This window comes from Dermacentor andersoni, chromosome 2 (assembly GCF_023375885.2).
Source record: "Dermacentor andersoni chromosome 2, qqDerAnde1_hic_scaffold, whole genome shotgun sequence".
NCBI lineage: Eukaryota > Metazoa > Arthropoda > Arachnida > Ixodida > Ixodidae > Dermacentor > Dermacentor andersoni.
In genome coordinates, this window is record NC_092815.1 from 173367990 (window position 1) to 173384303 (window position 16314).

Consider the following 16314-nt stretch of genomic DNA (forward strand, 5'->3'; position numbering starts at 1 on the left):
TATGGGATCTAATGCGCGCGCTGTTGCTTTGTTCTGTGTGTAGTAGTTAAGAGAGTCAGTTTAAGGGCGGAGAAGAAGGGAGGGAAGGAAAGTCTCTGAAGCAAAATTACAGCGCCGTGGTTTTAAAGCGCATCCCGTGGTAGAGAAACGGAAGGCGATATAAGCGTGCGTGGCCATGATACGCACACGACAAACTGCCTTAAAATATTTAGACTTGAGTTAACTAACTACTTTTCTCTAAATATTATTCACTAAATTAATTTATCTTTACCAATATTACATAACGCCATAAAATTGCAATTTTGGAGGCACATTTATTCGCTGAAAATTTTAGCCCTATTATTGGAAGCTGGCGACTCAATAGACGAGCTGATATTTGTTGTTTTTTACACCGCTTCAGTAAAACTAAACTGAACGTGCAGTTTATTGCGAGATTTGATCGTTATTGAAGAATATGCAACGCAGCTTTGAAAATGTCATAATGCTTTGTGTCTTGATGCATATAGCGTAGTATGTTATAATCATGCGTGAAAGCTAGCCGGTCAACCAGTGAAGTTCTGATGATAACCCCAACATTGATGCACGAGGCTATATGAATCTAGCTAGTTTTACTGATATTTGAAGGCTCGTTTGTAGCCAGAATTAACGTCTGCGCAGGCAAGTGCAGGAGGGGGGAATGGTTTACGCTGTGGAGGCGTGGCCACTTTTACGATTCGGTGCAGTGCCAGGACTGTTATAAACGGTGCCCATGGGCGCGTGCCGGGTGCACAAGCGCTTATGTACAATAGGATCTATCTCGCACCGCGCTCTAGCATTTGCGTCAACGAGGGTGTTTGCGACGATTACTGGCAGAACGCGCATAGCGCAGCGTTAAAGCCGTGGTGTAAGCAGCAACATCTGCGCTGGCGGATACCATGATGGTAGGTGAAACACATTTGCATGGCTCAGAGCGCTCATGCACCAAATTCGAAGGAGTGCAAATGCCATCTGTCGAGCCACCGCTGCGTTCTCGACGTTGGCCGAGCTGCGGAGAAGGCTAGCTTTAGACACGATGCATTTCATCAGCGCAGCACCCTTGACATGGCGGAATAATTGGCTGGTCCTCTGTGGTGTGTGGACTACGATGGACTATCCACGAGCTTTATTAACCTGAGACAGTGACCCCTGACGAGTCTTGTGTTTATGCCCCAAACAGCTTCGCATTGGTGTTTTCCTCATTTTCTGGTTATCAGTAAGAAAGATTCGCCATCGAAGAACTCCTTCTTTCCCGGTATTAGGCCAGGTATCACTGCCGCAGTGGGACAATCGATCTGCGAGTGTCCCACAGCGAACGCACTTACGAACGAAAAGCTTGGCTAATTCATCCACGAAATTTTAGCACAAGGCAACGTTAGGGCAACTTTAATAACAGCTCGATCTGTTATCTAAATATTCCTGCGGAGGTTGACAAGGTTTGAAGGCGCTCAGTATTAGTCACCCCTATTCAGCGTAACTCCAACTTTTCATTATTATGTTCGGAACTACTTAATCATCACTGTTAAAAACCGCAGGAAACTTATCTAGTGATTCCGATTGTTTGTCCTTTCTGCATACATCATAGACAACTCTACAATAAAGCAGGGAAAAGTTCATACGGCTCCACAATCTTGTAGTTCTGTAACCTTTAGAACTGATTTGACTGTATTTCCTTATTTACGAGGTTACCTAACTTAAGCCAAATTGCCATGGTATTCGGTATATTTTTTTCCAGGGAATTCTACATATCTAGAGGTTGCAGCATTGTTGTCGTTAAGCCAATCAAGGTGTATTGTAGAGCAGTCTTGGTAAGACATCGATAATTCTTGGATTGACCAATGTTGATATTCTTTTCTGTCACAAGACGGCACAAATGATTAATCACAGTGCTTCGTCTCATGGGACCTCGCTGCGCGCTTTGTCAACTTGTCTGACAGTGTTTTAATTTGGCTTGTCTCATTTTATGGTCCAATGTGCGACTTTAGGAAAGTTTCTAAGAAAATGCGGCTTTAGAAAATGTTTCTAAGAAGTTTGTAAGACTTTACACCCATAAAGTTTCAGAACTGAAACCGTGGGCTCCGTAGAATGCGCGGCCTCCGCAAGATGCCGCGACGTAATCGCTTGCAATCAAAACACCATCGAAACTTTGTGCTCGGCTGGGGCTCCTTGCGTTATGTGACTCCAGGTGCATGGGCGTTCTGAATAAACTCAGCCAGAGTCCACAATGTTCGCGCATAATTATCTTTACGAGCATGAAAAAGACATTCTGGACCAAATCCAGAGTGATTTACGGCGCCGGGAGTTGCTTTGGTCGGCGCTGCATGAAAGCAGGAAAAACTTTCGGGCGGCGCCGTAGCCCCATTAGAACCCCCTCCCCTTCCTAAGCCCCTGCTAGAGGTTGCAGCATTGCGGTTTGTAAGCCGATCGAGGCGTATTGCAGAGGTATTTTAAGACATTGACAATTTTAGGATTGGCCGTTCTGTCAATAGTCGGCCTGAGCGATCACTCAGTCTTCTATGGCTAAACGTTCATAACTCACTTCACATGGCCGTTCAGGCCCTTGAGAAGCCAGACGTAATCAGCAGTCGGTCCATCGTCATCATATTTTGTTCGGACGGCGGTCACACAATCGAGATCTCCATCGTTGTCAGTGTCTAGTATGGCGACCCCAGAGGAGTGCTTCTTAAAAAGCTGTAAAATGATACAGTGGCATTTAAATGATGGCAAACAAATATATGAAGCGCGAAATGGAAGCTACCAGACGATCATAGCTTCAAACAAGTGTGCCGAGTAGTTAGGCGCTACAAGTACCCTATAAGTTAGGTTTCAAAAAACACTTCCGCGACTATTCCGTTGTTTCATTTTGCAGCTCCAAAGCAATGACGCTATTTATCCAACCGCAGATATCTTTTTGACTTCAGTATAGCAACAGAAGCTTACCTCTGTATATTTAGTAGGTACGCTTGCATAGAATAGCGATTCATTTCCGTCGATCAAGTATTAGGAGGAATAAATATAATCGCTACACTTCATGTTCACGCATGATAGTGAGGTAAATTAGGGTCAGTCATATTAAGGGCAGTCTTGCTACGGTCAACTAAGACACAAGAAGTACGTGGAATTTTCCAGCTATAGCTTGTTCTGCACTTGCACCGGTTGCCTTTGCCACCGATCTGTATGCTTTAGCGTCACGATGGGCAAATGAAGCGGGAGACACATGGTGCGATTTTGGGTGCGATCGGTCGTACGACCATTCGCACCGGCAGCCGCACTCAACAGGTTCTCAACCAACTCCGCCGCACGCGGCGCCGAATCGCACGCCCCGCATGCGACCAACTCGCTGAATATTGTCGTGCGACTGCCGCATCGGTCGGGCGACCGCAGCCAATGACAGCGCCGGTAGCGCGAACGTCACGGCCACGTAGACCCGACGGGGCGGGGCCGGCGAGCAAGCGCCTCGCCGCTCCGATCATGTCTGTTTTTTTTTTCTCCCTGGTCGAAACGAAGGCCTTTCTCGCCGGTGACGGCGGCACATAAATAAGCTGCAATTTGTTTCTGACACGAAATAACTGATAGAATAAAGTGGCCTCGAAAGAGTGCATGTTATAAAATGTTGGTGCGATATAGTAAATAGTTGGCGTGATTTGTAATCGGACGCTGTAAGCGCAGACGCGCCAGCAATCGTCTGTATACGAAGCGGCTCGCCTGACTGGCGTGTTTACTCATCGCTACTAACGGCACCGAGAAAACTAACCGTATTTTCACTTAAGAGAAACATAAATGTTCAGGCATTGATTGTGCTGATGAATTTAGGCGCTTTATTACGAGCTGCGGACGCATCGGCATGGGCCCTCGTCCTCGGATAGCCGGCCGGCGAGCTAGGCCTACACAGTCTCCCAGCGATCGCAAGCTCGCCTGGCATGCTCGTTCGCTTCCGTCGGCGCCAATGAAATCAAATGTGCTGCAAATTAAGCGTACGATAACTGTGTACACGTTGTGCCGACTAACATAGACGCTTCGTTATACGAGCTGCAAGCGATCGTGTCACAAGCGCCACCGGTGTCGGATTCGATGGCCGAGCGAGCTGTGCCTGCCGGCTCCTATAGCCATCGGCGGCTGTCAAAGGAGCCGTTACTGCTGACGCGGCCTTGCGGAAACACGTCTACAGTGCTTGCATAGGCGTGTTTATATTGTCATCGTTTGTTTCAAACAAGAGAGCTGTGCAAATACGTTTGCTTTCACTTTCCGTTCGAAGTTACGCAGCATTCCGAGCTTCCACGCAGGGGCGCCGGTTCTGGGCGGAGCTACCCGCCGCTCGGTCATTCGTACCATGTGTCCCGAATCGCCGCATGCGGCAAGTCGCACACGACGCGCCGTGCGACAGATCGCACGGAAAATCGCACCATGTGTCTCCCGCTTGACGCATTACGGTCAAAGTCCAGCCACTGCATGAAGACGAGCCTAAATGACGCGTGTACTGTTGACGAACATAAGCATCTCTCATTGATGGGCAAAAAAAATGTTATTAGGATCTAAAGGCCAGTTTCTTGGTGTGCCGGGTCGGATGGAATAGTTTGTTTGGGCTAAAGACAAGTGCTAGGAAGTGCACACCAGTACTACGTAATAACTATTAAATCACAACCTAAAACAGACACATTTCATGTGGGTTCATGGATATCTCTTAACCATACATAATTTCCATTTGAATAGCATATGATTGGCAATGGCCACTTTGGTAATACTAAATTTCTAATATTTATGTTACACTCCTTTTTTATGTGAAAGTATCCGGTAGCATTCTATCACGTCAGTCCGAGTCTGTGTTCATTCGATCAAATCACGTAACATGGTATCGGTGTTTCACAATTAGATACGCCGAAACTGTGCCCTCGCTCAATGGTTCTCTCACACCACTTAATCAAACGCAACATTACCAATAAGTCGTCTTGTATTATAAATATTCCTCACGCGGCATTATTGAAATCAATTTCATAGAGAACAAAAACGTTGAGAACATTCCGCAATAGGCTCTCCCATGTGCATTTGGCGGCTGCTACTTGTCTTTTTGTGCTTCTGTGCCCACTACATTGCTATCTTCTTTACTTATTCCTTGTGTCTACCACAATAGTTGCTCCAGCGAAATTTACGGCCCTGCATAGACGAATTACGTTTTGATTTGTGTGACGTTATGGGTGTAGAGTGCTTGCAAGGACGTTTGTCATGGAATGGTACTACGATACACACACTTAGGTCTTCGATTAAACGACCTCCGGAATCGACCCCCTTCAAAAACCACATCAAATCTTTTGCGGTGACAGATATCGAGAAAGCCGTCAAACAATATCGAGAAAATCTCATAGTAAATGCAAGGGGGTGCCAGCTACTTTTCTGCCTCTGTGCATTAAAAGGCGTCTTGTTAAAAAGTTAAGTGAAATACTGATTTTTACGGTAAGTTTGCTGGCGCATATTTTACAGCTTAAGTCGTTCTGGAAATTCATTCCAAGTGGAAACGCCTTGAAAAATCGACATCTACAATTCCTAAATTCCAATATGTGCATTAACTGCATGTGTACGTAAATTACATATGTGATTTGAATAATTTACAGGTTACTTAGTGTTTCTGAATTAGATGAATGTGTGCTTGCAGTTGTCGTGCAAGTAATGTCCGCCTCTCTGGACAATCTAGATTAGGGACTATAATTATGTTATCTAAGAAAGGTGTATTTTCGAAATTCTGGAAAGCTTAGATATGATTACGTGGTGTTTAAATTGTGGCCCAATGTTCTGACACAATATTCATGCGACATTCTTTAAATAAACAAATTGTTATGGAAGGATCAAAGAAGAGAGAGGAAGAAGAAGATCGCGAGACGCTGGTTGCTGCCTGTTGTTGCTAGTAAGCTATCTTAATCCCATTGACTCTGCTTGTATATACATTGTAAATACAGCCTGTCTATACTTGCAACATCCCTGCAACATATTGGTGGGATATGTGGGGTACCACGACTTTAAATGGAGCTCCGCAGTGGACGTCGCATCACCATTCTCACCATGAATGACGGTGAGCACGCGGGATCAACGTCGTTGCTGCCTACAACTTCACCATCGCGAGCTACGTCACCGTTTCCTTCGGTTGTGGTTGTGCAACCCAAGAATCCCGGAACCTTGTGCGGGACTGATGGCACCGACGTTGAAGAATGGGCAGCTGTATACAAACGCGTGAGTGGAATCAGCGGATGGGACCTTACGCTTATGCTAGCTGACCTGTTGTTCTACTGAAGAGGCACGGCAAAGATGTGGTTCGAAAACCATGAAAAGGAGCTAACCAAGTGCGACCAATGCAAAGAGAAGTTAACAGAGTTTTTTGGCAAACCAGCCAGCCGTAAAATTGCCGCAAAGCAGGAACTGGCGTCGCGTGCCCAATCTCTAACGGAGTCGTGTGTTTCGTACATCCAGGACGTTCTGGCGCTTTGTCGTAAAGCCGATCACGACATGACAGAAGCCGAGAAGGTAGGGCATGTTCTCAAGAGAATTGCTGACGATGCGTTTAATCTGGTCATGTGCAAAAGCTGCTCTAGACTTGATGCTATCATCAAAGAGTGCCGACAATTTGAGCAGGCCAAAAGTGGACGCGTCCTGCAAGCATTCACCAGACTTTCCAATACTGCCTTAACGTCGACGTGTGAAGATAGGCCCGCACAGTAGCATGCGTCACCATCAGAGGACGTGGTGCGAATCGTTCGACATGAACTAGACGCGATAGAGCCCGCAGCTTTCTGTTCGCGTAGCCCTGGTGCTACCCCTTTTTTCAGTTCACATCCTACAAGCCATCGTTTGCCATGAACTTGAAAACATTGGCCTACATTCTGTCTGTGCTGTCGTCAACCCCAGAGCCAACGAACGCCCTTTTACAATTTTCACTCCACCCGGACGCTTGCCTCCAGGCTATCGCAACCCGACTGAGTGGAGAACTGCGGACGATTAGCCGATATGTTTCACCTCTCGCCGAATTGGTCGTCGCCCGGTACTGTCGCAACTCGTGGCCCTGAACACCTCGTACGCCGACCAACCTGAGCCGTTTTAACAGAAATACCAGCAATGTTTCGCCCACCGCCGAGTGTAACAGCGCCGACAACTCAGCTAGGAACACATGGTACAGTCGCTCTCCATCACCGCGCGGACACCAGTCTCGTTCACCGCAAACACGTCGCCCATCTTCCCTTTCGCCGCAGCCACGTCGCCTTTCGTCCCCTGTGGCTTTTGGCCCCACCCTTTCGGAAAACTACGAAATGCAGCCCTCAAAGGTGGCGCTGCATGGCCTACTACTGCAGCAAACCCTCTGTCTGTGCCCACAAAGAGGTGTTATTGACGATAAAATAGACGGCATACCTGTCGAAGCAATCATCGACACTGGAGCACACGTATCTGTGATGAGTACTACCCTACGTAGAGGTTTAAAGAAGGTACTCACCTCATCAGCTACCCGAGTGCTTCGTGTGGCCGAAGGCGGCGGGCTGGTTGTTCTTGGACTGTGTACTACGCGTTTAAGTGTAGCCGGCCGCACTACTTCTGTCTCTTTTCTTTGACCGACAACTGCACTCACCACGTTATCCTTGGATTGGACTTTTTATCCAATCACTCCGCTCTCATAGACTGCGCAACCGGCGCTCTTCAGTAGGAACTGCCTCAAGTCACCGATGCTGCGAGCACCGCTCCACCGCACTTGTGTTCGCTTCAAGATGTGCGTCCGTTTCCTGAGGCAGTCACTTATGTCGCTTTGACCGCACAGCCACAGATTCGTTACGGTGAATATGTCCTTCGCCCCATCACCGACGTGCTTTTGTACCGGAATTTTGCTCTTCCGCATGCGCTGGTGACGATTGCTAATAACCGTGTCGTTGTTCCGCTTCGGAATTTCAGCCTCTGCCCTCAAGTGCTTCCAGCCGGCATGCTCCTGGCCAGCGTTTCCAATATTTTCGAATTTGACAGTGAAAGTATGAATGCCGAGGGTGCTTTCTTAGCGCCAATTGCAGCTCAGAGGTCTGGTTCACTAACGAATGACTTCGCGAAGATGACTGCACCTGACCTCACCTATGCATAGGCCACGGACATACGTCTCCTCCTCGAATCGTACCGTGACATCTATGATTTCGGTGACAGGCCTTTAGGCAAAACATCTGTTGTTCATCACCGTATCAACACTGGAAACACGAATCCTATTCGTCAGCGTCCCTATCGTGTATAGCATGCTGAACTTAGAGTCATCCAAACATAAGTTGACAAAATGCTCCGCAAAGGGGTGATCGAACCATCAGCCAGCCCTTGTGCTTCGTCTGTCATCCTTGTGAAAAAAAAAAAAAAGATGGTACCTGGCGTTTTTGCGTAGATTATCGCCATTTAAACAAGATCACCCGAAAAGACGTCTAGCCCCTACCACGCATCGATGACGCCTTGCACTGCTTCGATGGAGCTAAATACTTCTCGTCCATTGATCTTCGATGCGGCTACTGGCAGATATCAGGTTATGAAATGGACCGCGAGTATACGGCCTTCATCACACCTGACGGTTTATATCAGTTCAAAGTCATGCCCTTTAGCCTATCCAATGCTCCTGCGACATTTGAACGTATGATGGACTTTGTTCTGCGAGGCTACAAATAGACCACCTATATTTGTTATCTAGACGACGTTATTGTTTTTCTCCCACTTTCGGCAGCAACGTTACCCGACTCGCTGAAATTCTTGCGGTCTTCCGAAAAGCTGGCCTCCAACTGAACATCAAAAAATGTCAATTCGGATGCTGTCAGATTACCGTGTTGGCACACCTCGTCAAAGCCTCTGGTGTACAACCAGACACGGAAAAGGTTCGCACCGTTCGCAGCTTTCCTGTGCCACGTTCAGCTTCTGACGTACGCTGGTTCGTCGGCCTATGTTCTTACTTTCGCAATTTCGTCAAAAACTTCGCTCACGTTGCTCAGCCTTTGACAGATCTTCAAAAGAAGAACACGCCGTTTTCGCGGGGCCGTGAGCAACCTCCCCATTTTGATCCATCTGCACCGACAACAGAAGTGGACACTGATGCAAGCGGCCACGCCATCGGCGCTGTTCTCGCCCTACAGCAGAATGGTACCGACTGTGTGATAGCTTACGCCTGGTGCCTGCTATCACCTACTGAGAAACATTATTCCACCACCGAGCGGGAGGGATTGGCTTTAGTTTGGGCGGTCACCAAGTTCAAGCCATATTTGTACGGTCGCACGTTTTCGGTAGTTACAGACCACCACGCCCTCTGCTGCCTGTCTTCCCTCGGGGACCCCACAGGACGACTTGGTCGCTGGGTTTTGCGGCTCCAAAAAATTTCATTTATTGTCAACTATAAGTCTGGACGTCTGTACAAGGACGCTGACTGCATCTCTCGTCACCCCGTGGATCCTCCCGATCCTGCTGCGCATGACCCGGTGACCTGAGTGATGGCTTTGACTAACATGACAGAACACGCGCGCTGTACAACAACGCGACGCTTCCTGACAGTGCATCATCGCCGGAGTGTAATGTGGCAGCACTGACGGCACGTGCCGCATGTTCGTGCATCACGACGGCATCCTCTACTGCCGCAATATCAACCCTGATATCCCTGAGTTGATCCTGGTCCTTCCTTGTCATCTGCGATCCGTAGTTCTCGAACAACTTCACGAGGCCCCGACGGTGGGACAGCTTGCAGTTTTGCGTACATATGACCGCGTACGACGCCGGTTCTTCTGGCCGGGTCTCTAACGCTATGTGCGTCATTATGTCGCAACTAGCAAATTTTGTCAGCGCCGGAAGAAACCTGCCCTGCCATCTGTCGGACGACTCCATCCAGTTGAAGTTCCCTCTGAACCTTTCTTTCGCGTAGGCTTTGACATGCTTGGACTTTTTCCGACGACGACTAGAGGGAATAAGTGGATCACCGTCGCTAGAGATTACGCGAGACGCTACGCGATAACAAAGCTGTTGCCGACTTGTTGCTCAACTGACAACGCCGATTTTCCCCTTCACGACGTCGTTCTACAGCCCGGTGCGCCTCGACAGTTACTTACAGACCGCGTTCGCTCGTTCTTGTCTCGAGTTGTGGACGACCTCCTCAGCTCTTGTGCCCCTGAGCGCAAGCTGTCCACCAGCTACCACCCACAAACGAACGGTCTTAAGGAACGTCTCAACCGAACACTCACAGAGATGCTGTCGATGTACGTTTCCAACGATTGCTGTGACTGGGACGCCACGCTGGCCTACGTGACATTCGCGTATAACTCGTCCCGACATGTCACCGCAGGATATTCAACATTTTATCTGTTGTATGGTCGTGACCCCACATTGCCCGTTTGACACCATCCTACCTTCAGTGCCACGCGTTGCCACTGAGTGCGCTCGTGAAGTCATCGATCTGACTCACATGGCGCGTGAAGTCGCCCGATCTCCTTTATTAGCCTCGCAGCATATGCAAAAAGAGCGTTACGACCGGTGCCATCGCGATGTTCAGTTCGCCCCAGGTGCTTGGGTGCTCGGCCTCTACCAGAAGCTTCTCTTTCGCTACACAGGGCCATATGAAGTCCTACGTCAAGTTAACGACGTAAATTACCAGATCGCTGCGTTACAGTTTCATCCAGCCTGAAGTGCGCCGCTTATTGACATCGTGCATGTTTCGCGGCTGAAGGCATACTTCGCTCGCAGTTCTTCGCCTACCATGCGCCAAGACGGCGCTTCAGCACCCGGGGGTCCTGTTACGGAAGGATAAAAGAAGAGAGAAGAAGAAAAAGATCGCGATACGCTGGCTGCTGCGTGTTGTTGCTAGTCAGCCATCATAACCCCATTGCCTCTTCTTGTATATACATTGTAAATACAGTCTGTCTATACTGCCAACATCCCCGTAACAATAATATGTCGACAAAGCTGGCTCTTATACGCACGCACTTTTGCGTTAAAGGGGCGCTGAGCCACTTTTTATCGAAGTGGAGAGAGACATTTGAAGTGAAGATGGGCTATTTAAGAACCACTTTGCCGCAAAAAGTACGTCAATGCGTTCAGCAGAAGCGGAGTTATCGGCAATCGAACACGGCCTCATCTGTGCTCCCCTTCCTCCTCCAATGCCTTGCACTACGAAGGCTACGGCGGAGACATCACCGTGGCGCGCAGTTCAAATTTCTGATTTGGTGCCTATGCTGCGCTAAACGTAAGCCAAACGCGGCTGTCCTCAGAGAGCCGTAGTGCGCTTAGTCACTGGACTCGTGGCGGCACCTCGCGGCGGCCGCGGTGTAGCCGAGCGCCGCGACCAATAACAGCCGCGTATTGGAGTGTGCTTTATGGCGAAATAAAGCACACAGAAAAGAGCGATGAGCATTGGGTTTTTGAAGCCAGACCGTTTGAGAAAAAGGTTATTTCGCGCTCCGCTTGCGAGCTCCATGGACCGCGTACGACAGCAGAACTTGGCTGAGATGTTCACAACAGCGTATGCTACCCGCGGACTAACTTATTTCACCAAGCCCGAGGGTTGGTTCAGGCCCCTTTAAATGTGACCAGTTCGAGAGAAGTGGAGCGAAGTTTATTTATTTATTTATATTGTATAGGGAAAGGAACCTTGGCAGTTCTATTTTGGAGTTTACCTGGCATGGGCTGTTGATCTTAAAACGAATAAAAAGAAATATTTTCAGTGCACGCGCAATCACGTGACAACACCAAAATTTGTATTCTGTGGGTACACGTGCGGAACCACGAATATCATTCAAAGGCAGACCATAGGGGACGCGGGATATCTGCATTTTTCCCTACCTCCGGTTCTTTAACTTGAATTTATGTACACGAGCATTTTGGAACTTCGACTTCATCTAAATATGACAGTAGCAGCCTGAATTTAATTCTCCACCTCGGGCGCACCGGCACAGCCACTAACCTACCGCGGCCGCTGATGTAACTACATATAGAAAACAAACGTGTTCGTACAAGATTATTACATATATGTTACCTGTGTGCCAGTATATCATTTGTAGGGAACCAGTAGAGCAGCATTCCCCTGGTGCAGCAGGTTGGCTTACGTACGGGACGTATTTCATGAAATTATGCAAATTACATGAACTGCGGGAACGAGTGTAGGCGAAGCTTTCATCTGCCTCCATGGCGATAATTACGACTGGGGACGCGCTGCACTGTTTACTGATGAACGCACCCCTCACCCATCATGTTGGTCCTCCAAGTGGTAGAGTAACTTCTATAAAGCCTCAAAATGTGCTGGAACCAAAGACACTACATGCTTTACCTTGAAGAGGCGCAAAAAAGCGCGATTAAAGACGCGCATTGGATTTCCTAGAAGAAAAGCTTCCTCCCTATACATTGGCGTGCGCCCACTAAAGGGGATTGGCCAAGAAGCTGCAGTTAGGCGGAGGACGGACGGAAATCTAGAAACAAGAAACAGAGCGGTGAGTAAAGTCCAAATTGACATGTATGTATACAATGAGACGTCGACCAATGCGATTCTTGTTTTTTTTTTCTGAGAGCAGTCACCTGAGCCAGAGCCGAAGCACCACACGAGCCAAAAGATGTAGGTGAGAGTCGTATGTAGCAATGACGACGACAGTCTGTACAAACAGCGCTCTTAATATATATATATATATATATATATATATATATATATATATATATGTGTGTGTGTGTGTGTGAATATATCGCCAGCTAGGCAGTGCCCGCACGTTTCTGTTTTTTGAAATAAATAATTTCTTTGCGACACGCACCATGCGCGAGTCAACTAAAGGCGCTTCATTTCACGAGTTATATCTGCAAATGCCTTTTTAGACAAGCGTACACGACGTAGATCTTAGGGCCCATTAACACTTGCGAGTCGCAGAGGTCGCACGATCGTTCTGGTCGCAAAGCGACAGTCGCCAATGGTCGCATGGGTCGAAAAGCGAGAATCGCAAGCCATTCGCACGCTGCTTGATTTTCCAACCTTGCGACTTCGAGTCGCACACCGCTTAAACAATTAGCGATGCCCCAGAAGTAGCGCGTGAGACTTTGTGCATCTGGTTGTCATTGCCGGTGGCAAACACGAAACGACATCGTTCCCGAGAGTTCTCGTTTCGAACGAGGAGGCGACCCGCAGGTCGCTGATGTGGCCCTGCAAGTGTGATCGTGGGTGTTGTGGAGCCGCTGCTTGGTCAGAGATGACTGACGGTCGCACGACCTCTGCGACTCTGAAGTCTGAATGTGCCCTTAGAGCCAAGGGCGTCGCTGCTGTGGGAACGGAGTTGAATACCATACGTCGGAATTCTAACTTGTTTCTGTACTTATAAATCCACGGGTCAAGGTCAATATGAAGGGCACAAAAATTAGGCATAGAGAAACATACATACGTGCAAACCACAAAATGGGAGGGAAGAACCAAACAAGGCTATCGTTGAACCTGAGTTCAGCAAACGTTTACAGAGAAAAAAAAATCCGGATAATACGTGCCTTCATTATATCTACGACATCCTTTGTCTCCGTATTGGAATCACCGAAAACAGGCGGCCATGTGAAGCAAAAGGTGCAGATACACGCTACGGCAATGATATTTGCTTGCCGCATTTTTCTTTGTCCAGGTGCCGTGAGATTTTTACCCGAACGCTACGCTACCATATTTTATATGAATACGGCACGGCCATTTTAAGCCTATGTATCGAGAGAAATTTATTGCGGGTTGGACGTACCAGCGCTTGAGCATTTTGCTAAGAGAATCGATTACAAAATTTGTTCTTTTTCATTTTGTTTGCAATAATTTTGATCTAGCTGAGCAGACAGAAAGTTTGATGCTGCAATTTTATCTGCCAATTATTTGTGCCGTCTGTCGCCCGGTCAAGAATTTTATACAAACAATGCAGTGAACGCTCTAGCTTGCGGACCTGTCACTTATGTGTAACATCATCGAGGACTTTATTCGTTCTGTGTAGGAAATAATTTGCTGCTTTTCCTTTTCTTTTCAATATATAGCTGCTTCCAATATTACAAATAGGCACAGCACATGCCTGCTCTACTTTGTTCACTCAGAAACATAGCCGACGTAGAGAAAAAGTACCATGCCTGTAATTATCAAAATAGGGCGACCTCACATATTGTTTCGAGTACCGCAATAGTTGACAGCTCATTATGAAACTTCATTACAAGGTGCACATTGGATTGACACAAACATAATATCTGACTTCAGTCCTACCAAATTCGAGCACACAGGTTGCGAACATATTTGCCATTGCGCACATGAGCCACGATATAATTATGTGGATTCAAAATACATCGGGACTCAATGTTATGCGAATCATCTCGCACGTATCAGGCTGCCACGCGTTGCTTGTCTTTATGCAAATTGTTACCAAATTGACCGGCATGTTTGCCTACGGCGATGAGTTCTGCATGTAGGGCGAGCTCACGTGTACCGAACATCCTAACGGACTCCTCAAAATGGTCTCTGATCGAAATAATCGCAGCGGCGAGAATGCCTCCGCATCCATTTCGTTTGACTTTGTAAGATGTTGCTCATTGGCCTGTAGATTTGCGCGTGTTCTTATGATGAAACATTACTTAATTTCCAAGAAATGTTATATAAGCTTTTGCCACGCTGAAAAGAAGTTTTGGGTTGTTCCACAAAGTTGCGTGAAAATATGTCTCGCTCGGGGGCCAGTATTCTGGCGTAGGTGCTACCGCGGTAAACAGGTACGCTGACTAAATGAGCACTTATCCACTAATTTTTGTGCAGCTGTTTACACTCAAAAGCAGCAATACCATAGACATCTGACGAAGTTAGCAGTAACAACCCTTACAGATTCCCCTGTTGACGTTTTCTGCTTCTCAACATATATATATATATATATATCGCAAAGCAATATTAAATTTCTGTACTTCATGGAGAACATGTCTATAATAACACTTTTGTTTGCTTTTTCTGGACAGGCACCATTTCGCATTGCGGTGTCAAAGCGTACCTTCATTGTGCACGTAAAACGTTAAGGTACTCGTGTGTTGCTTATAAAATTCGCTGTCGCTGTCTTGCGTCGGACGCCGTTTAGCGAAAATTCATTCCGAGCCACAAGCACGCATGCCGTCCACGTGGCACAGAGGCGTTAGTGAACTAATTTAATTCCTCAAATGGAGATTGCGTCACAAAAATTGTAAACTACAACCTATACACAACCTACAAACATGACCGCGTCAAGCTGCAATTTGAACACGCCAGAAGACATAATTCTGGTCCGCGGAAAATCAAAGATAATCCACTTTCGCAGTGTTTTAGCACTCACAAAGCCACGCGCTGCGCTCGGTTCCTTGCAACAACACCATCCAGATAGCGCTCGTCTCCGCAAATCTGTGACCCGCGCAAGAGGCTGCGTTTCTACCCGAAGGTTCTACCCGCTCGCCTTCGTGTACCGCGCTCGCTGCCTGCGTTTCCTGGTAAACCTTATGGTTAAATATGATGCAGTTTCCGTGCAGCGAGAGAAGGAGTCAGGGATTTTTGAATGGTGTCGTGTTCCACTCCTAAAGGCGAAGCTTGAGCTTCCTGCATATTTTAAGGAATCAGCATCCTTCCGGCTAACTTCTGTGAAGGACATGAGCAATGCCCGTATCGCGTTCGCTGCTTTCATATTCCTAAAGCGTTTTCTTTTTGCTTTGCTGCGTTCTGGCTGTTGCAACAATGTACGACACCGATTCGGTGCGCAACCTATTTGTTGTTAGCCATGTGCGTTAGTCTATATCTGGACGCAACTAAAGTACCATGTATTTGCACATAATTACACTTAACGCAGAAGGACTTTGCTGCAGAGATAAGCAGAGAGAAAGAGTTTATTTTGCCTGCGAAAAATATTCAACGTCTTCTTTCTTCAGGTGTGTAGTTTAGGAAACAAGCAAAAAGTCAAAAGCTTTTGTGACGAGTTTCCTGTAAAAGCAGGTTTTTCATATAATTCCGGGAGATGTCGCGGTGTAGGAGTTGTTTTTCGTAGGGCGCTTCTATATACATGTCACCGCCTATTTGGTTCAGAGGGTCATGTGATAGCTTTTGATTTCTTCGGGGGCGACAAGGAAGTTATCGCATTAGCTTCTCCACGCGACTCAGGAGGAGCCGCACAAAGAGCTTCAAATGCGCACGCAGCAAAGTTATCTCGCATAGTTAAAGAATAAAATTTATCAGATGCCTGGGTAGATATACGTGGTGTAAGTTGTTGGGGCCACATGACAGCAATAAGTATCGCAGTGTCGTCTAGATCGAAAGTATTCCCCCCGCCCCCTTGAAGTAAGAACGCAAAT

The 16314-nt window shown here is 47.4% G+C and overlaps 1 protein-coding gene across 1 annotated transcript in view; it reads right to left on the reverse strand.

The window, feature by feature from the left end:
* The window catches only part of LOC126540431 (uncharacterized), a 35322-nt gene extending 21698 nt beyond the window's left edge, over positions 1-13624 (reverse strand). Inside the window, exons 1-2 of the mRNA XM_055076025.2 lie at positions 13495-13624; positions 2555-2706 (exon numbers count right to left, since the gene is read on the reverse strand). Of these exons, the coding sequence (XP_054932000.1) occupies positions 2555-2706; positions 13495-13608 (266 nt within the window). The 5' untranslated portion in view covers positions 13609-13624. The remainder of the gene's footprint in view (positions 1-2554; positions 2707-13494) is intronic.
* Between the last annotated feature and the right edge of the window lie 2690 nt (positions 13625-16314).